The sequence below is a fragment of the Dermacentor albipictus genome, chromosome 1 (assembly GCF_038994185.2).
Source record: "Dermacentor albipictus isolate Rhodes 1998 colony chromosome 1, USDA_Dalb.pri_finalv2, whole genome shotgun sequence".
Lineage (NCBI taxonomy): Eukaryota > Metazoa > Arthropoda > Arachnida > Ixodida > Ixodidae > Dermacentor > Dermacentor albipictus.
In genome coordinates this window covers 462,667,812-462,689,914 of record NC_091821.1, presented here as the reverse complement: position 1 = coordinate 462,689,914, position 22,103 = coordinate 462,667,812, and the positions used below count along the sequence as shown (strand labels likewise).

Below are 22,103 nucleotides of genomic sequence, written 5' to 3'. Positions count from 1 at the left end.
TCGAGGCTACGAGATAGTCAGAATACCATTGGTGGTGGCTTCAATTAATGCCGTTTTAGACCTGCAGTCACCGCAAAACGTCCAAAAAATGGGGTGGCAAAGTGTTTTTGAGTTTGAAATTTCAGATGTTCTTATACAATGACTTTGTGGGACACTGGCGGTGCCACGAAGGCATCTTAATTATCGGGCATGTCAGAAAAATTGGTCATTGGCTGTATATTTGGTGCCATGTGGCAACCATGCACATCTGGATTGTCCTCTTTGCTACTTTGTTCAATACAATCGGCTTTCTTATTCACCTCCTTGCCTACCCTGCCTGCTCTTTCCTTGCACAGCTTACGATCTGCAACACCAGTTGACTACGCTGTCAAGGTACGATTTATTCATTTGTTTTATTCTTGTTATCCACTGTGTTGTTGTGGCTGTAGCCATTTTTCAGTCTGTGCAGTCTTGGTACTGTGTTCTGAAGTTTGTAACCTACCCTTCATACAAATTACAGTTGTTAGAAAAGGAGAAAAGCTAGGGTGTGCGAATACCGAATAGGGAATTTCGAATTTAATTAAGGAAAAGCAAACAAAACTTATATCAAATTGGATATTGAATATCGTAAAACTTGTAACAAAACATAATGCTTAAAAATTTTGGCTAAGAGAATGCAGACGATGCAGCATATGCTCGAGAGTCTCCGAGTATTGCATAGCAAGACTGTAGCAAGATATCCGTAACCTAGGTACGGTGCTCACGGAATAAAACGCGTCAATTTAGGGCTGAGTAATGCGCATACTTTCGTTTCCACCGGCTGGATGTTCATGTCACATTGACGTGATTTCAGAGTGCTCGTCATCGGAGTCCTCGTCACCTTCAGTGACCAAATTCCTTGCGGCAATGACATGGTGCTCTCACGTACATATGCAGGGTTCTACTAAATTCTCCATGTCGCGTTTCATTCCGTGAGCACTGTACATAAAAATCAAGATGTACAGTACAGTTTACTCTTATTAAAGAGAACACCAAATTAGTATGCAAGCAATTATTATAGCTTAATTATAGTACATGAAGCTCCGTAAAATATTTTTTTAACTACAGTCGAACCCGACTATATCGAACCCGTTTACATCGAATTATTCCTTATATCAAACAATTTATGGACACGGTATAGTTACAATGAGTATATATAGCAAAAATTATGCATACATCGAACAAAACTAATAGCGACTCCCGATATATCGAACGTCAAGCGGCGGAAAGTGCCCCCGGAAGTTGGCTTTCCCTCGTGGTGAAGGGAAAACCCGGCGGCGCGGCTCCATCCAACCGCTCCCCCTATGCGACCGCGCTACCTCGGAGCCGCCGACACCTCCCTACAAAAAATGATCCTGGCCCGCCCGCCTGCAGCGCTTGCCCAGACAGCCAATCAGAGGCTCTTGTGCCCTCGTCATGCAAGTTGGCGAAAGTGCGAGTTGTCTCGCTGCTTATCTGATTCATTGTGTGCGCCTTCTCCCGCAGTGTTGCCGTGATGAAGCGTCAGAATTCGCCTTTCGTCGTGAAGCTCGAAATCATAAACCGGGTCGAATGCGGTGACAAGTCGGATGTCTCTGCAACGTACAAGATTCCGAGGTGCACTCTCGGCACGATCTTGAAGGGGGAAATGGTAGTTCTGAACTTAGTGTCACACATTACTTCCCCCCTCTTCTTTGGCTTCTGGATTGGATTGGCGCGGCTCGCTACGTGCTTGCGCGCGCTTTTCCGAGCGCAGATTGATGTGCGCCTGGTTTCTGCACTAGGCTGTTATGCTACCGCTTTTTCGAGCGCAGATTGATGTGAGCCTGGTTTCTTCACTAGGCTTTTGCACGATCGCCTGCTTTTTACACTGGGCTTTCAAAAGGCGAAGTGAGCGTCGCTTACTGCGGAAGTGCAGCGCCGCGGGCCTACCGTGTATGGAAGCGCGCAGCAATGCCGGGAAACATTCATACAAAAGCAAAGGGTCAGAAAAGTGCGCTTCATTTTCCATTACTATGTCACACTGGGTAGCGCCGTGCGATCGCTTCTAATAAACGCAGAAACGAGTCCTTGCAGCGCCCATTAATCGATGCCCACCATAGCCATATCAGGTGCGACTCGAGAAGCTGTAGAGTCACCCTGTAGCCGGCGGAGTCGAGGTAGCGCTTCACCTTCTGCCAGTAGCTTTCGATTTTCTGAGTGTGAGCGCCGGTGATTGGGTCTACAAAGTTCATGCTGTGGTTAACAGCCTCCCATTGCAAATTCAGTCTTGCTCCGTTAGCCCCCACCAAGTTCGGGATGCAGTTGTATGGGGCCCATTCATCACTGTGGATGGTAATTCCCGGTTCAAAAATGGCTGCAATAATGGGGCCTAGCGTCGCCGCGTCTCGTCGGTCGACCTTGAATAGTAGGAGCTCCCCGGTGGTCACGCAGATCATGCCGAATACCCATGGTCCACGATCTGCAATGCCGCCGTAATTTTGGCGGCTCGGCGGAACGTTGTCGCCCGTCATCAGGCGGCCTCGATTGTATTTTCGCTTGCCGCGAAGGAGGCATTCATCAATTTGCACAATCCTCCCGGGGCCACCGAGTGGGGGTCGCGCCAGCAGCTCGTCCCGCACGACCTCACGAGCGTAGTTCCTCCAGTCGGCGATGACATGGTCCGACAGATTAAGCAAGTCGCCGGTCATCTCCTTCATGAGCCACGTGCCTATGTTTTTGCTCACGCAGTACGTGAGCCAAATCACTTGCCGCCTGCAGTAAGCGACGCTCACTTCGCCTTTTGAAAGCCCAGTGCAAAAAGCAGGCGATCGTGCAAATGCCTAGTGCAGAAACCAGGCTCACATCAATCTGCGCTCGAAAAAGCGATCGCGTAACAGCCTAGTGCAGAAACCAGGCGCACACCAATCTGCCCTCGGAAAAGCGCACGCAAGCACGTAGCGAGCCGCGCCAATCCAATCCAGAAGCCAAAGAAGAGGGGGGAAGTAATGTGTGACACTAAGTTCAGAACTACCGGGGGAAATTAGGGCTAAAGCGGCCTAACTCGCGACCCGGTGCCCGTAGTGCCCGTGGCGCCCGACGCGTATGCACGGCCGTGTACGAGTGGTTCATCCAAAATAGCTTCAGCCGTACCGACTTCCGCGTGCTCGGTGATGACTGTAAATTCTGATTAATGCGACGAAGCCGTTGTCGTTGTTGCCGAGGTTTGGAGCCAGCTGTCAGAATTTCCGGAAGCTGTTGACGAATCAACGGTGCGCGAGTTAGTGAGCGCAAATGATGGTGTCGCGACCACGGTAGAGCCCGGAAACGAAGACTACATTGCCGACATCGTGCCGAGCACAACTGAAAATGGGCACAACGAGGAAAGCAACGACCGTCTTTGGCCCACATCCTCCGAAGTGCGCTCGCACTAGTCCGGTGCTTCTGTGCGAAAGCGGAATGTTGCGGCCTCAGCTGCTCCGACTCCTTAGACAATGTGGGGAAGTGCGTGCCTCGCATGCAGCGAAATTGCCCAAGCAGAAGAAAATGCAGGACTAGTTTCATCAATGCAAGCTAGTTTCATCAATAAAGTGATTTTATAAATGGTATGTGCATTTATGACATCCAATTATTTAGCAGGCTTATATCGAATTATGCTCTGTATCGAACTGATAGGCGTTTTTTTGCGAGTTCGATATAGCCGGGTTCGACTGTATAGAATTTCTGTTGAATAGAATCCAGTGCTTTTTTCCTTTGAAACTAAGGAATGGTGATTTTCTGGTGTCCTGAAAACCGATAAGGTCCTCAATGCAGTAGTGGGCCTGTGGTTTATGGGAATCTTTTATTTATGGCAGGGAAAGTTTTGCTTGCCGTATTTTCTCCAAAATGCAGAAGGACTATCCCAACTTTATGGCAGTATTGTAAGTCCTATGTGTGTGAAATAGGAATACACATCATGTGACTCATTCACCACTCCACTCATCTGGCACTGACAGTAAAGAGCAGGTGCCATTCATTTCATTAGCACGTTTGGTGTGATTTGCCACCTGTCACAGATTCTGAAATCTGATGGGTCACGCAAAGTTAACACAGTGCCGCCCTCTTCCCCTCGTTCATATGCCCTCCTTGCAGATGCACACTCTTTCCCGCATGCCGGGAAAATCTGAAGTTAGCCTTGTGATGGGTTTTCTTGGCAGTTTGCTTGAAGCTACAAAAGAAGGCTGATGTGTGTCTATGAATGACATTGGGAACAAGGGGCCACCGTACGATGTGTTGCGAAGATAGTGGTTGTGAACAACTTTGTTGCCATCCCGTGCACTCACTTTCGTTTACAAGGTGGTTAGTTGGCTTTCCAAGCATTGCATGGCTGCTGCAAATATATCTGCATCTATTCTGCACAGAAGTAACTTCAGTCACGGACGCCTGACAATGCATACCCTGTGTAGTCCATGTGTAGAAGGGCACAGCAAAGATTAACTGATTTTTCTGCCTTTTTGAGATCACAGGTATTATGTTTAATTTATCTCAGAATTAGCACTTACTTATGTATTACTGATAATGTTCTCATGATCTTGGAATCAGCCCAGCCAGTAGCTGTTGATGGGTGCAGCTGCTTGCAGTGATGCTGCATAGCAACATTCCAGAAACAAGAGCAAGTGATTTTTTTCCCCGTTTTTGACACGAGATTGCAAATTCCCTGCCGCATGCAGTGTGGTAATATTTGGCTCATATGTTCACAGGAGCCACTTGTACACATTGGCAACGCTTCCTTACTACAGTGGCCTCTCTTTAAACAGAACCACAAGGGAGCAGGGAAATTGGTTCCATTTATCAGGAGTTCAATTTACTGAGAGGTAAAGCTGAATGCAATTGCATGAATACAAAACCAACCTACCAAAAGGATGGTGTGCCATTTAAGAGGCACGTACAGTTAAGTGATCTCGACTCATCGAGATACCACTGTACGTTCAAAAAGTGTCTACTATTCCTGAAACTCTCTAATATGGACGATGCTATTCTCATGTGAAGACCTTTGCTCTGTCATGTTCCCTGCAGAGTGAGGTGGTGAAGGACATGCTGAACATAGTGGGATTCCAACTGCCTCAGCAGCTCAAGGACGACCTTGACGAGAGGCTACTACAGTGCTACGGGTGAGCGAAGGAGTGCATTAGTACAGCTCTTACCCTACCGTCGTAAGCGAAACAGTTGTAAACTGCCAACGAGGTGAAAGAAGTTACACCGTACTGGCAGATGTTTGCTGTCTGTGACTTGTAGCTGCTGCTAGTTGGCCAGGTCTCCTCAAGTATCTTTAGGAGGAGAACAGTCAAGCAAAACAGGTTGTGCAAGATGGCCATGAAGTGTATCCCCGTCTGCATGTACAACAGCTTTTGGAGCATGTAATCGGAAGAGGAAATCAAATTATATTGCAGTGAGTGCATAAATTTCGGAATTAAAAGGTTCAGTTTGTGTTTTTCCATATGACTGCCAGTGCCACAAGGGTCATAAGGTTGGGGTCTGCTGTGCATAATCATTCCACCAATACAAATTTCAAAATTCGCAATGTTTGAAAACATTGCAACAGTGTGACCTCGTTGTGGGTGCTCAGTGACTATGGCATTGGACTGCTGAGCTCGTGGTTGCAGGTTCAATCCCGGCTGTGATCCATTACTACAACATGCGCCATAATCATATTATGGATTTGGCACATAAAACACCAGTATTTTAGCATTGCAGCAGCTTCACGAGAGGTGTGCAGTCGCCGACCGTTTATTCGGACCTCACGGGGACTGCGGAAATGTCCGAATAAACAGGTGTCCGAAAAAGCAGATTAAGAAGAAAAAATGAAATCCTTTATTTCCACGCACTTATTCGGGCTCGGCAGTAGGCTTGAAGAAATCGTGAGTGCGCCGTTGCACGCTGTTCCGTTTACGCGCAATCAGATAAGCCTGAATCTCGGAGAGGGTCGCACGGTCACTATAGGCGGCTGAAAGCACAGTCACTGCTTGTGCACGCTCCGCATGCGACGGCAGCGTAGCGCATGGTGCGTCATCTTCCGACTCAGAGTCATCGTCCGGCGGAGCAGCAGAAACCTGACGATCTCGCCGTCGTCGAGTTCTGCGCATGTCAGTACAGCACTGCCAGCACTTGTGAAACTGTCAAATGAGACGGTGTCCGGAATCGCAATGCAACCACTGCGCAGGTCTCGGCGGATATTTTCCGCGTCAGTAGGGAGCACATCGGAAGGCGACAAATCTTAGGCCTCCCGGCACCCACTTGCCGGCATTCCCCAGCGCAGTCTGCGCGGGCACTGTTGGCGCCATTAGACACTTGACGCGATATTTCCGTACGCCGCGTTGGATTACTGAAACATCGACAGAGCGCACAACGCAAACACCACCGTGCCGACACCAGTCGCACAAATGAAACGCGTGCTGCTCGCAGCGTCGTGCGCGAAAGAAATCAGCTGCTGGATTGTCTTGACATGGCTTACTAAGGTGAAACCGGAACTACTGTACGATCACTCTATCGAACCAGGCAGAAACGATGATGATGAGCGGGGATTTCCAGTAGCGCCACTTCGTGGGGCAGCAAGGAGGCTCCGTTCAAAACAAAAAAATTGCGTTCAGCAAGTCGAACTATGCGCCGCGGTCAGAGTCGGTGCATGATGCCCTCGATCGAGTTGGCTCAAGAAGTGTCCGAAAAATCAGACGAGGGGTTGCAGGGCGTCCGAAGTTTCGGCAGTTATACATTATGGTCTATGGGGAGAATGGCGGTGCCGCGAAGCTGACCGAATAATCGGGCATCTCCGAATTTTTGGAGTCCGGAAAATCGGTCGGCGACTGTAGTTCTAAAGAAGGTGCAGCAGCTGAATTTTTTTCTTTACAGAATTTAAAGCAAGCTCGGGCTTAACCTCTTGCTGTTCAATATATTTTTTTCTTTATTGGATGTATTTTAGAGCTGCTATTTAGTGTATGCGTGGCCCTGATACATTGTCTTGTTTTCTCCTCGTCTGCCCAGTCTGGAAGAGCAAGATGATCTGTCCCTGAACCCTCTCCTTCACACGTACAGTCTCTCGCCGGCCGAACTCCTCAAGCACCGGCACTACGAGACAAGCCTGATGGATGTGGTGAGACAGTCAGATAACACCTCAACCGATTTTGGTGCCATATAATAAAGAAGGGGGAGCAGCTTCTAACTCAAAGGGTGTGTCCCAGTACTCTACATAAGTGGCTAAATAACAAAGCTAGTTGCAATGCAAAATGAAATTGTTCTAATTCAGACGAAGCTACCGAAGTGGACTCTTTCGCAAAAGCAAGTTCCAAATGCATTTCGATGCTTTGACCCAATGCTGTCTTCGTACATAGCTGCCAATGTAGTCTGGCTTCATTGCTGTTCAGAATTGGCGTGCACCCATGTAAAAGTTCTTGATCGCATTGTGGCTGAGCTGTACGCATGCATCTATGCCTTTGCAGGAGGAAGAGACCTCTGGCCTGCTAGGCAGCCTGACGCCCGACGATGTCCGGGTGTTGGTGCAAAGCGAAGACGAGCTCTCGCGCTGTGGCTCCTTCAAGCGGGTGTTTCCAGGTGGCCGCCACGGAGACGTCAGCCTGCTCGCCCACCGCCGCTACTATAACCTGCTGCTGGCCGCCTGGGAGAGGCGATACGGGGACCAGAGGCACAAAGGTCAGTGTGCTCGGCCGATCCCCGTTGGCATTATTTACAGGAGTACAGTTGTCCGCAAGAATAATTGTGCACCAGACATGGTGGCACAGTGGCTGTGACGTTCTGCCTCTTGGCGTGAGGTTACAGGTTTGCGTTCCTGGTTTGGGTTCATCAATGTGCGCTGCAGCTGCGCATTGATGGAAGCGAAAAATGACCTTGCACAGACACGTACAAGTTAAGGTGAAATGACCAAGCGGCGACCGAAAACTACCGGTGGTGCCGGGCAGCCATGAGAACATGAACAAACAACAAGATAAACACCACCACGAAAGTTGAGAAAGGTGCACCTGTGTGAGCATAATCGGCCAGCCGTTTATTGTCTCACACTTGTCTTTTATCTTGCTTTATCGAGAACACGTTTCTCCAACAACACTGGGGATAAACAAAAAATCAATGTTGTTGTTGAAATGGCACAAGAGCCAAAGAGGGATAAATGGGGCCGGTACATCAGCTATAACCTCAAGAATAGAATGAGGATCAGCAAGGCTGTATTTTCGCCAAGAAGTTAAAATGTATTGCGTCCAAATTGATGACTGGCGTGTTATTGCTTGGATGGCACAGAACAGCGGGGTGGTGGTTATCTCGTTGTTGGTCCATGTTCTTGAGGCTGCAGGTGCAGCTCAAAATTCATCCGAAGCCCTTTATTGTGGCATTTCCCATAGTCCCAGTGTTGCTTTGGGACGTGAAGCCGCATGATTGAATCAACTGATCAATGGTTGCCACAAGCGACCAGTGACCAGAATGAAAGACCAAGCCACTTCTTTCTACGCATGCACCCTGCCCTAGCGGATTGCAAAATGTTTTGGAAGAGTTGTGCGCGAGGCCTGATCTCAAGGAAAAGTCCCATGAAAAAAAAAAGATAACGCTCAGACATGCACTGTTGCAAACACTTGTGCCGTGTATGGTGTTGAAACTTCACTGGTAGCTCGACGTTGGTGCGGTGCTGAAAACATGCGTAGCGCAAGACTGCAACTTTACTTTAAAACAGAAAGCAGCCACAGCTTCATTTGAACCTCTGAGTGGTCCGAACTGCACCATGAGCCACATAGTCGGCGCCTTTCATAGATGACTAGCAAATTTAACGAAAAACCCCTGCGTTACGCTTGAGTGACACTTAAATACATCACGTTGCTAATGAAGTCTTCTTGCAGCGTCGGCCCTAACTTGCTGGTGGTGGCAGTGCGAGCCTGTCTTCACGTAATTGTTTAAAGTGCGGTAATACAGTAGAACTTCGTTCATACGTCCTGGAAAAAAAACATGAACAAAAAAAACCAACGTACTAACTGGGAAGCGTATGAACCGAAGTCACTAAAAAATTCGACAGACTCAAGTTGACATCTACGTAATGCGAAGTGCCGTCCGGATCGTTGCGGCACGAAGCGCCAACGCCTGTTGGACCTTGTTCAAGCATTTTGGAAAAAAAACACGGACAAAAAAAACGTACTAACTGGGGAAACATACGATCCGAAGTAATTAAAAACTTTGACAGACTGAATTATTGTTGCCATCTACATAATGCGAAGTGTTGCACAGATCGTTGCAGCACGAGGCTCCGACGTGCGTTGAGCTGGTGGTGCTCTGACGGTTTGAGATGCGTTTGTTGTTTTCCTATTGCGTGGTGTTTTCAGAGGGCAATGGGAAACCAAAACAAAATCGAGCTGGTGAGTGACGCTGGATGCCGTTGATGTGAAACATGATGTCCACATCGCACCCCTTTCAGTAGGGAACAGCAGCATGTTTGGATTAGCGCCTACTAAAGGTGTGCAGCATTCTACCTATGGCACTATGCACCACACGCTGTAAAACATATAGGTGAAGATGGTTATCGCATAGGTATGGCACCAGTAGCTACGACCAGTGCAACAGCACCAGTGCAACGACCTGGGCAGAGATTTGCTGGCACTGAAATAAGAAACTGTGCGCAGTCGTTTTAACGTGAGACAGACGGCTATATGCTGTTCTCGATTGGGTGTGTGTTACCCCTTTTCTTGTTCAGATGTGATCTGGCAGCCAGAAAACGTATACAATTGCAGTCTGCAGCAGGGAGCGGCGTTGCATTTTAGTTATCTCCTATTAAAACCATGCGCTACGCTTTCAAAGGCACCACATGCTGTAAAACAGATATGCAAAGATGCTTATCGCAATAGGATTGAGGATTGGCTGTGATAGCTGAATGCTGTGTGCGACGACCCCGGAGAAGATTTCCTGGTACCGAAGTGAGAAATCGAAGTGAGAGTGTGCACTGGCGTTTTCAAGTGAGATGGGTGGGCGAGTATTGCGGTGAAGCTGCTGCAGCGGGCAGCTATATACTGTTCACAATCGTGCATACCTCACGCATTTTCTTGTTTACGTGGGATCTAGCAGCCGGAAAACCTATCGTACGATTCCAGCTTTGCGACGTATTGAATGTTGGTGCCAAAAAATCATGTTTTCCGAGAACGTATGAACCGGTAAAAAATGAGCGTAATTCTATTGGGTCATTTTTTGTGTTCTCGATTGCGAACTTTGGCAGCGGGAAAAACTTATGTAACAGGAACATATCAATGAGGTTCTACTGTACTTGGTCAATACAAGACCTGCAAGACGCTCTCATCATCGATTGGCCGACAATTCAGCTCAGCGTGTCGCTGAGATCATTTTATCATACCGGGCCGACAACCACGTAACCAATTAGCACAAGTTGTTTTACTGTGACAGGCTTTCTTGTCGACGGCACCGATGAAATCAGCGTGCCAACGATCATTTGACTAAACCCCGCTCGATAGGCCGTCAAACCGGCAATGCGATAGCCGCAGCACCTTCGCTTGTACATATAACTCATTGCATTCGAAATGAGTCAAAACGTGCGTACGAAGTTGAAATCCACAGACTTCAACCATCTGAAGTCGTGCACGGGAAGTTTGAACCAATGTTGATGTCCTGTACAGCGAAGGTTAACCGCCGTCGAGTTCGCCGTTGAGACCTGTACTGAAAAGTAAGTTAGGAGGAAGGAAAACTGCTTTTATGGTTCAGTTCTGGCCTTACCAATTCGAAGTCAACTACTCATCATTTTGCACAGCGCATACACAGTAAGTGGCAAGCGGCGACAGTGCTGTGCCAGCATCTCCACGTCACCGTTTCCGTAGGCTGCCGGTCACATTGGTTACAGGGATAGGCGGATCTGTACGTGTTGTTGTGCTGCTGCATTTCTTAATTCTTAATTCAAGAGATCCACTGTTTACCTCTGCGTCAAATGGGAAACAAGAGACAGTGCATTCGGTAGAGCAGCATGAACAACCATACAGCCGTTACTGTCACTGGCTGATAGTTCGGACTCGACGGGGACCGCCATTACGCCCGAATGATCGGGAATCCAAAATACAGTCGCCGACTGTTTATTCAGACCTCACGGGGACTGCGGAAATGTCCGAATAAACAGGTGTCCAAAAAACCAGATTAAGAAAAAAAAAATAAAATCCTTTATTTCCACACACTTATTCGGGCTTTGCAGTAGGCTTGAAGAAATCGTGAATGCGCCGTTGCATGCTGTTCCGTTTATGCGCAGTCAGATAAGCCTGAATCTCGGAGAGGGTCGTACGGTCAATATAGGTGGCTGAAAACACAGTCACTGCTTGTACACGCTCAGCATGCGACAGCAGCGTAGCACATAGCACAGACTCAAGAGTCATCATTCGGCGGTGCAGCAGAAACTTAGACGAATGATCTCGTCGTCGTCGAGTTCTGCGCATGTCAGTAAAGCAGTGTCAGCACCTGTGAAACTGTCAAATGAGACTGTGTCCGGAATCACAATACAACCACTGCGCAGGTCTCAGCAGAACATCTTCCGCACATCGGAAGGCGACAAATCTTGGGCCTCCCGGCACCCGCTTACCGGCATTCCCCAGCGCTGTCTGCGCGGGCACTGTCGGCGCCATTAGACACTTGACGCGATGTTTCTGTATGCCGCGTTGGATCACCGGAACCTCAACACAGCACACAAAGCAAACACCACCATGCCAACACCAGTCGCACAAACGAAAAACGTGGCCCTACTCGCAGCGTCGTGCACGAAGAAACAAATCAGCTGCTGGATTGTCTTGACATGGCTTACTAAGCTGAAACCAGAACTGCTGTAGAGCCACTCTATTGAACCAGGCCAATGCCTCCTTTACTAGATGCCTGCTACATGAGCCAAGAAGCTGGTTCCTGTCCCTTTCCTCTTTACTCTTCCCCACCCGGGTTAACCCGGGTCAGCTGCGAGCGCTAGCTGCGGTGGCTGCTGCAAACCTAAATCACATAGCCCTGCCTCCGAGATTTTAGCGGCGCCTGTTGCCATCCTGGAGGCAGGAACCGCAGTCTCTCGTCAAGCCATTGGTCGAGCGCACGCCAGCCTAGTAATCGTCACTTCCTCCGCAACAAGAAGTGGGTCGGCTGCGAGCGCCGTCTCTCCGCGACTACCCTGAACTACGGGAACCTCCGCTCCAATGGGAAGACTAGCGACGCAGCAGGCATCTAGTAAAGGAGGCATTGACCAGGCAGAAACGATGATGATGAGCGCTGATTTGCAGTAGTGCCACTTCGTGAGGCAGCAAGGAGGCTCCGTTCAAAACAAAAATGACGTTGAGCAAGTCGAACCATGCACCAGTCAGAGTCGGTGCATGGTGCTCTCGATCGAGTTGGCTCAAGGAGCATCCGAAAAATCAGACGAGAGGTTGCAAGGTGTCCAAACTTTCGGTAGTTGTTATACATTATGGTCTATGGGGAGAATGGCGGTGCTGCGAAGCAGACCGAATAATTGAGCATGTCCAAATTTTTGAAGTCCGGAAAATTGGTCGGCGACTGTACTGTATTCACCCAAAAATAAGTGACTTTACTCCACAAGTAGCCATAAAAGGTGTGCCATGTTCTTGGGTCATCACTTTCAGAGATACCTTTGATTTCAATGGACTATAGTGCAAAATGCATTGGTCTCTAGGAGTGACGGCATTCTTGGTGCAATGCCGATCAAACTATCTTGTCACTGTGCAAAAACGCTATCGCCCATCGACGCCTCCAGCACTAGTGCCACTAAACATCATGCAAATAAATATAGCTCTCAAAAGGCATTGTTCACGAATACGACCCAAGTTTGTCAATGCGTGTGCCTGGGTGCACTTGGGCTTGCTATTGGCCTAGACATTCCACGGCCATAATTTTCTACAATCTCTTTTATGCTTTCCTTTTTCATGCTTTTTGATCTTTGTGAGAGGACAGAGCAATGTTCTGCACCCATTGTCAACATGATCAGCTGGCAGGAGCAGTGCATAATAAGGGTGACATATACCGTAACACCTTGTTAATTTGGATTTCATGGGGCTGAAAAAAACATACGAATTAACCAAATGCCGAATTATCGTGAACATCAAGAAAACAATAAACAAATGCTTACTACGCCAACATGCCTTTATTTACCGAAGGAATGATCCAATCCTGTTTCTGTTTTGCACAAAAGCAGCGCGGAAGCTGCAGTTATCCTCATCTCGTGGCTGATTAGCGCTCGCAGTGGCGAAGGCCTCGCAACTTCACAGGGCGGCCACAGTGCGCGCCTTCATCTGCGGCACACTTTTCTTCACTGTGCACACATCCCGATAACTTCTTTCGGCACTGAGCTGGTCGCCGTTCATCGCGATGTAGCCAGTCCTCTTCATCCTCGAAAGCTTGTTAAAACGAAATGACCATATACTGCAACTGTGGACGAAACCGCAGCCGCTATTGACGCCATCATGGATGGCGGCTACGCAACATGAAGGCATGTTGCAAACATGGTGCTATTAGCGGCGGTAAATGCAAGAATAATGCACATACAGGCACAGATGGGCCCGAAGCGTTCGGACGTTGATCTCGGGTGTCATTGACGTGTGATTTCCACTGATGACTGAGGCAATGCAGGCTTGATGCTTCGGTTTGGCGGATGCTAACGCCATTCTTGCTCTTGTGCGTCGCACATTTGCGGACCTCCAGCATTTGCTGATCTCCGTGAGAAGTCCAGATTAACCGATGTGCGGCCAAATATGTCTGAATTAATTAGTTTCATTGCATTAAATAATGCATACGCCTGGCGGGACCAAAGGATGAGTCCAATTTATCTGATTTTCCAAATTAACAAAGGTTGAATTAACAAGGTTTTACTTTTAAAACTACATTAATTCCGATTTCATGGGACCGAAAAAAATGTCCTAATTAAGGGAATGTCGTATTATCAAGGGTATCAAGAAAATAGCAAACGAATGCTTATTACTTTAACACACCTTTATTTATTGAATGAATGAGGAAATCCTGTTTCTACTTTGCGCTAAAGCAGTGCAGAAGCTGCAATTCTTGTCATCTCCTGACTGATTAGCGCCTGCAGCGGCGAAGGCCGCGTGACTTCCTTCACAATGCGGCCACAGCGCGTCTTAATCTGACACACGCTTTTCACTACGACTCACTTATCCCAATAATTTTTTCTCAAGTGAACTCATCATCATCATCATCAGCCTGATTACGCCCACTGCAGGGTAAAGGCCTCTCCCATACGTTTCCAACAACCCCGGTCATGTACTAATTGTGGCCATGTCATCCCTGCAAACTTCTTAATCAGGTGAGGGGCTAAATAACACCAACTGCGTGAGAACAATCCATGACTATGTCAAAGACTTCCTGATCAACAGAACGGCCTCAGTGGGACTAGGGGAGTTGAGGAGTGATGTCTTCACCACCCCAAGCAAAGGCACACCCCAAGGCTCGGTCATCTTGGCCATACTCTTTAATGTGGCGATGATCGGCCTAGCAGAAAGATTCGGCAGAATCCAGGGCATCCAGCACGCGATGTACGCAGACGACATCATGGTCTGGGTGAACCATGGATCCCTGGGAGAGAAACAGGAGAAGCTACAACAAGTAGCAAACTGCGTAGAAATATACGTGAAGGAAAGAGGACTAGCCTGCTCTACAGAGAAGTCTGAGCTACTGAGGGTAGGAAGACACCCCACTGATGCACCACTCGAGGTGAAACATGAGGGGCAATACATCCCGGAGAGGAACATGGTAAGAGTCCTGGGAATGTGGCTACAAGCGAGGAGGAAATGCAGCCACACACTCAGCCTGCTCAGCAAGTCAGCTGAACACGCAGGCAGAATGATAACCAGAGTCTTCCATCCCACCGAAGGCATGGGATGAAAGAAGACACGCTAAAACTCGTCAGAAGCCTCATAGTCGGCAGGGTAATCTATTCGCTGCCATGCCACCCCATGATTAAGAGCGAAATGGAACAAGCAGAGAGAATCCTGCGGAAAGACTACAAGAGGGCACTTCACCTACCAAGAAACACATTGAACGACAAGCTGCTACAGCTAGGGATTAGCAACACTTTCGCCGAACTGGCAGAAGCACAGCTTGCAACACAGTTTCACCGACTCAGAGACATGGCTCAGGTGGAAGAACTGTTTGGTCTATGGATAAGTTTGGGCTAGTCATGTTCTAGACCAGTCAGATGCTACTCATGTATAAGAGTGTCTTGGAGTACAGTTAAAAAATTGTTTGTAATTTTATACCAACCTGTTTCTTCGATGTTACGTTTCATTGCCTGGTTTTGTAAATATTGTAAGCATTCGGATCAACCTGTTCTACAGGTTCGTACAAATTCACCACACCTTGCAGGATTCCGCAGATTTCATTGATCACCTTCGCAGAACCTTGTCCACAGAAGCTAAAGCATGATTGCGCTGAAGTTTAATAGTTGGCATCTCTCTCACATTGCAGGGGTTAATTCTAAATAGTTGCTGTAAAAGTTCACATCTTTTTCTTTTTTTGTTCCAAAAGTAAGCTTTCTTCTGCTCCAAATTTGGATTTTCCTGCTCCGAAACTAACTTTTTCCAACTCTAGAAATCGTTCGAAATCCTATTTCAGCTGTGGCACTCCTGATTGACTGTTGGCACAATGGTTCTGCTTCAGTGATCCCCTAAAATTTATTTCATATGTCAACTTAATTTACTTATTCTGCAAGTGATGCAAATATGAGACAGTGCACGCTGCTCACACGTTAGTGTCAATCTTTTAGCTTTGCCTGTTTGGAGACCCTCTTCTTAATGCTGCATGTATTGCAGGTGTGGAGTGGCTGCAACGACTCTGTGCCAAGGGCTTCCACCTAATGTCACCAGACACGGTAAGCTTCGGTGACAGTCTTTTGTGCATAGTGGGGGCATGCATTTTAGTTTTGCTGTGCAATTGCTTGTTTGCACTGCCGTTAATGTTACTGACTCTTGTTATAAATATTTGTGCAATATGTGATGCTTGTGCATTACCCTTTTTCTTATGACTTATGCCGTGAGTAAGTGTTTTTCGTAGCATCACTTTCCTGCAGTGCTCGTAACAGAGTCCAGAATTGGCACGATGACTCTTGTGTGACCAGAGATATGGAACAGCGCCCTGTATAGCAAAACGTTGGTAACTTTTTATTTGCGTGTTTGGAATCTCAGAGAATTGACTAAGGGGAGTTGCTGCAAGGGCATAATTTATAAATCAGAATTTACTAGATAACTTTCAACAGTCACTGTACCTCTAGCCATTTGCTGGCTTGGACTTTGGCCCCCTAGACCTTGGTTGCACCCCTTGAGCTTGCGGCACCCTGAATACTGTAACCTCTAATTGCTCTCACTCAGCGGCAATGCTGTTAATTCCAGTATTAACATCAACGCTTGGATGACATGGCAGTCTTCACTGGGCTGCTAACTATGCTCAGGGCACTGAGGAGTGAGCTTGGAGGATGTGCATGTTATTTGGGACATCCAGAATATACAAGAAAGACCCAGACATTGACATCGTTTTATGCCAGCGAAATCAACAAGCAGAGCAAACAAGATGGTGTGCACAGCACCGAATGTGGCTTCAGTGCGGCTTTAATGACAAAGGAATGACACCTTTGTGCGGGAAAAACCTTTTGCAAGGCATCGTAGGTTCACAGGGAGGCGCTGCACCTCTGTTGGGATAAGTGCATACTTTGTTTAGTCGGTTGAACTTTGATGTCCAAGATTAAAATATGACGGCTAGTCATTGTACACACTTGTGGTCCTTATGTTTTGCTGATGAAGTGCATAGGATCTTTTTTTTTTCACCAAGTTTTTATTGTTTCAAAGCACTAGGGGAATTCGTTTCCTCATTTTGCGATCTTGTGACGCAGTGCAGCCAACTTATAACGATATCAAGAACGAAAAATCCGATCGTTATAACCAATCATTGCTATATCTGGATTGCCACAAAGAAATAAATAAATAAACTACTACCGAACATACTTTCAAAGCTCCGAAACTGAATTTGCCACTTGTGCTAAAAATAGACACAGAAAGGAGGCAGTGAAAAAAACGTTTATTTATACAGTGAAACCTCGTTAAACCGTAGTCAGCCGGAGCTCGGAAAAAGTACGTACTAAACGGTAGTACTGTTTAAGCGAAATAGCATGAGATCGCCCACTTATCTGTCAAAAACGGAACTCAGAGAGAGTGCCATGAAAGGGGAAAAACATGCAGTATTTATTCACTTCGCGGGACGTAAATGTTATTTTCGTTTGATATTGCGGCGGCCTAGCACGACGACAGCGGCCTCAAACTTACTGAAGCTGCGTGCCAGCTTCTCAGCCAGCCCCCCTCCTCTCGGCAAACACTCGCACGGCAGATTCCTCGTTGGCGTTACGTATTCTCCGTGCACGCGCGCAGTAGTGCTGCATAAGTCCCGGGGCGCCTTTTTCACTGCCGGGTGCCGGAGTTCGGAAAACTTTTCGTTTGGAATAGTTACGTTATCGTGCCCCTGTTCTCCTTGCGACGATCGCATTCATGAGGCTGACGTAACGCGCAGCTTCTGCCACTGTCGGGCCTGAATAGCCCGTGCTGTCTCTTTCCGTGTCGTCCTCATCACTGTCGCTAGTTGACACTTCGGAAACAGCGGCAACGATGGTGAAAAGTCGAACCTCGTAGCCGACATATCTCTTCGCGGTCGCAGCAGCGCTGCCGAGCAACTTCGCATTCCAAATGCCACACACTGTAGTCAACAGCAGATCCATATCGCGGGCCAGCGCCGACTTCCGTGTCACGTTCGGTAGCACGGACGATGTCTAATTTTTCTTCTATGCTGAGCACCCGGCGTCTTTTTTATCCTAGCTTCGGCATGACGCAAGTCCTCGCTTGCACGACGCCACAACGCTCTCCGGTACGGCGTCCATGCGGTGTCGAAATGATGTTGATGTTGATGCGGCTTCACGTGCAAACGCACAGGGCGCTTGGAGGCCGTTGTACCGATCTCTGAGGCTTGTTGTTCTGCCGGGCCGCCCGATGGAGACGACGCACCGCCGTGTTTGCGCGACGAAAAGTGGAAACGCTACGTTTTAACCGATGCGTACGCAATAAGCTGGTACGGTTTATGCGGATACAAAATACATTATGTTCAATGGCCGCTGAGTCGGGGAATTGACTTTACTACTTTTAAACCGAAACTACTGTTTAAGCGGGTACGGTTTAACGAGGTTTTACTGTACTTCTAAACAATGTGTCAAGTGTTAGGTGATCTGAAATAGTCCAAAAGGAACTTGCAGTTGCTTTCATGGGAGTTTCAGGTTCATAATCTCACTGTGCATCGTGTCCAGCTGCTGTGTGAACACTGGCAGCAGTAATTTAGCTTGCATGAAATTAATGAGCAACTCTCAATTGGCGTTGATGACAAAGACGGGCCATTGCCAATCTCATCATCACTGCCGCTGCTGCCGTGGCCTCCGTTGCACAACGCCCCTGTCTGTTTCGACAATTGCCCCGTCGGACATCTCTTTGCAGAACAAGTATCTGCACTCAAAGACTCCTCCATCAAAGCACTACCTGTTTCATCATCAGTAGTGATGTGCTTCCGGAGCTTGGTAATGTTAGCGGCTTCCACCATGTTGGTCTCACTGTCATGGGGGGGTTTCGCCCTGGCACACAAAGCCTTCCTTTTCCATTGATCAGCATCGCCTCTGGTTGCAGCCGTCATGATCACGGCGCTCCTGCGTGGGCTCGTACTTCTGTGCCTTGCAAAATTTGCAGCTTCATTTCAAGTGACACAGCTCTCCAGTTTGTTGGCAGCTTCTTCTACTAACTTAGCTGTCTGCAGCTTTGGGGCTGCTTCTGTGACGCATTTCTGCACTTGCTGACGGAGTGCAGAAAGGGCGGGCACCGCTTTGTTTTTTGCATATTCCCCCCCCCCTCTCTCTCCACGTGTGGAACGCAGTTGCATAGCATGATGCGTAGCATAGTGGAGCGTGATTGCGGGCGATGTGGACGCAAAGTAGCTGGCACCAACTGGTGATGCTCTCCGTGGCTTTCGTAATTGGTGGGCAGGTGGGACTTGCTGCACGGTAATGGTGACAGATACGAAGTCGCATAGGCAAACTTTTCGCCCCGTCTTGCCATTGTTCGTTTAAGTGGTAGTTAGCAGCACAAATGTAACGATTATTCTGCATGAAAAACGCTGTCCAGAAAGCAAAATTTTGATCGTTAGGCCCGATATGCAGCAAATAACTTGTCGTTATGCAGTATGATGGCTTTTTTTTTCATAGCCCTAATGCATAAGTTATACTCTTGAGTTGGCTAATCGTTATAACTCGCTATTATCTGTGGTTTCGGTAATGCTGCAACTAATTCAAAGTTTTCTCTCTCTCTTTTGTTTCTCTCGATTTCGTTTGCACATAGCAGTTTAAGATTACTGCTATGTTTGAAAGTTTCGCTTTGTTATGGTCATCGTAAGAGCGAGCCCAGAAACATGTTTTTAAGCCTTTTCCACATCTCATGGCTTTGATGCTTCTTCTTCAGGAACGGGTGCCCACTGCCGAAAGCCAGCCTTCTCCCATTTCCGAAAAAAGGTGAGTCCGAGTGAAATGGTGGCGGTTGTGTTGGCTAGTGCTTGGTCATCTAGCATGAAAAGGTTGATGACGACGATAGACATGAGCTGTTGGCTTGGCCAGAAGTTTCCAAGCTTTCCTTCAATTTAAGTGAGACCCCTCCAGGTTCCAAGGAATTCAGGTGGCCATTTTGTTTCTAAGTCTATGTTTGCGTTGTTCCTCGCCAAGTCACTGATTAACTTAGAAAAAATGCCTAAATATTTGCACCTCCCGAGCACCACCACTTGCTCCATGAAATTATGGCAAATCTTTGTTAACTCAAACTCTTAATCTTGAAGGATCGGCTAAGTCTAAATTTTTTTGCACTCAGTGGTGTCAAACCATGCGTTTTTCGCCTCTCTTCTTGAAGAGTTTTTGTGTCGGACACCTGATGTCTCAAAATCTTGACTTCAAAAATACCAGAAAAAATGCAATGGGGTAGCATCTGCAGCATTGCTTGCACTCGCTTGATACCTGGTGGTGCCTTGCTAGCCAAGCTGCATGTTGCATCGGGAGTGCTCGGCGCTTATCTTTCCTCCTTTTTTCTATCGCTGCTTGTGCCTACTTTCGCGACGCTTGCTGCCATTTTGTTGTGGCCTCAGGCAGCAGTCGTGAGGCGAGCGCCGAAGTCTCTTGGCGGGATTTTAGGGCACTCAGTGACATATCGCTGGTTGCAGCGTATTCACATGTGTACTTGCTTATCCTTCTTCCGGGCACCAAATTTCACCTGCTACAAACTTAAAGCTATCACTCAGTGCAAGGTATGCCTGCATGATTTAGAACCTGTGCGAATGTTATTGTTGGTTCTATGTGTTTGTTATCTATGTTCTCACTGGACCTTGCGTAATCGAATAGTATACACAACGCAGGAAGTGTTGTACTTTCTTGAAGGTATGCAAGCACTAGTGATTACGATGGGATCTTCGACAAGTAATCTAGAAACGCCAATATGCTTGATCCACAGATCAATGATCGAGTGTGCTCACCGCTACTATTGTGCTACTTGTTTTTGCTTCCAATAAACAGTTAGTTTCGTGAATTGCATTGTGCCACTATGGTCGACACCAAATCTAAAGAGGAGGTGCCATTCTTGCCGTTTCATGGTAAAGCTTGGCGTGATTTGCCACCTGTCAAAGAATCTGAAATCTTGAGGGTCATGGCAAGTTCATGCGATGCTCGCTACCCCTTCTCCTCTCATAGTATACCCCTTCCCCCTCCCCTTCCTCTCGTCCATCCGCCGTCTCTCACTTTCATTAGCAAGACGGTTTATTGTGTTTCCAAGTGCCGCACGGCTGTTCCAAATACAGTTAAACCTGGATATAACGAAGTTGACAAAAGCTCGCAATTTTTCGTTACATGCAGGTTTTCGTTACATGCAGGTTTCGCGTGAAGGCTCGTACGAATGATGCAGAAACGAAACCAAATAGCTCAATATATCCGTGAAGGTGAACTCACCCTTCAAGCATTTATTTTACACCAAAAAACTGCGTAATTTCCGCTTGCTTCTTCGGCACAAGTGACGGCACAACACGCCGCTCCAAAGAAGCTGAATCGTGTAGAGCTCCTTCATCGTCGAGCGAGCCGACGAAACGGCGCATAACGTCCATTGCGTTCATCACCTCCTTTGCAGAAGGCACGTCACACGGATCTGCCTCACAGGCACCATCATCACCGCCATCGGGATTTTGCACGCTTTCAGCTACTGCTGCATCAGACATTTCTTCTGTAGCCACGGCGGCGTTGTCGGCAAACAAAAAGTCAGTCAGTTCAACGTCGTCGGGTACACCACCGTTAGCGCATAGCTCGTTCCACGCTTCGGCCACATCGGACGGAGTAGAAAGGTCTTCCTCCTCCTCCTCGTCGGCACCAGCCCTTGCGTTTTTGGCTATTCCGGCCTTTAAAAAGCAATTCGCGATAACTTCTGCCCTGACCTCTTGCCAGGAGGCAGCAAGCATCTCGACTGCTTGATGAATGTCGATCTTCATCTCCCGTTCCAGACGGATGTCGAGAAGTATCTTCTGGATTAGTCGGCGCCGGTAACAGCATTTAAAACTGTTAATGACCCCTTTGTCCAGGGGCTGTATTAGAAACGTGCAGTTGGCCGGGAAGTAATGCAGTTCGATGTTCGACAGCTGCAGGCCCTCTACGTGGTGCGCCGAGCAATTGTCCAGCAGTAGGCAAACTTTACAGCCTTGCCGCTTGACGTCCTGGTTAAATTCCTTCAACCACTCAGAAAATATTGGCCGAGTCATCCAAGCTTTGGAATTCGCCACATACTTCACGGGCATACGCTTCGTTCCCTTAAAACACCTGGGACGGGCACTTTTGCCGACAACTAGCGGGACTCGCTTGTCTGTGCCGTCGAGGTTGGCACACAGCAGAATCGTTATGCGGAGCTTGCTCTGCTTTCCGCCGCGACAGTCATCGCCTTTTAACGCTAGCGTGCGGCCCGGAAGCATCTGATAAAATAGAGCCGTCTCGTCGGCATTGTAGACATCAGCCGCCTCGAAGC

The 22,103-nt window shown here is 47.9% G+C and overlaps 1 protein-coding gene across 8 annotated transcripts in view; it reads left to right on the top strand.

Annotated features, from left to right (window-relative positions):
- Window positions 1-22,103, top strand: part of LOC135905587 (tubulin monoglutamylase TTLL4-like) — a 94,582-nt gene that overhangs the window by 50,810 nt on the left and 21,669 nt on the right. For all 8 annotated transcript variants that reach the window (XR_010565414.1, XM_065436528.2, XM_065436529.1 and 5 more), the window contains exons 13-18: window positions 336-372; window positions 5,032-5,126; window positions 6,994-7,102; window positions 7,449-7,659; window positions 15,801-15,859; window positions 19,524-19,573. Coding sequence is in view for 7 of the 8 variants with exons in the window: in XM_065436528.2 (XP_065292600.1) it covers window positions 336-372; window positions 5,032-5,126; window positions 6,994-7,102; window positions 7,449-7,659; window positions 15,801-15,859; window positions 19,524-19,573 (561 nt within the window). In the remaining variant the exon portion in view is untranslated. The remainder of the gene's footprint in view (window positions 1-335; window positions 373-5,031; window positions 5,127-6,993; window positions 7,103-7,448; window positions 7,660-15,800; window positions 15,860-19,523; window positions 19,574-22,103) is intronic.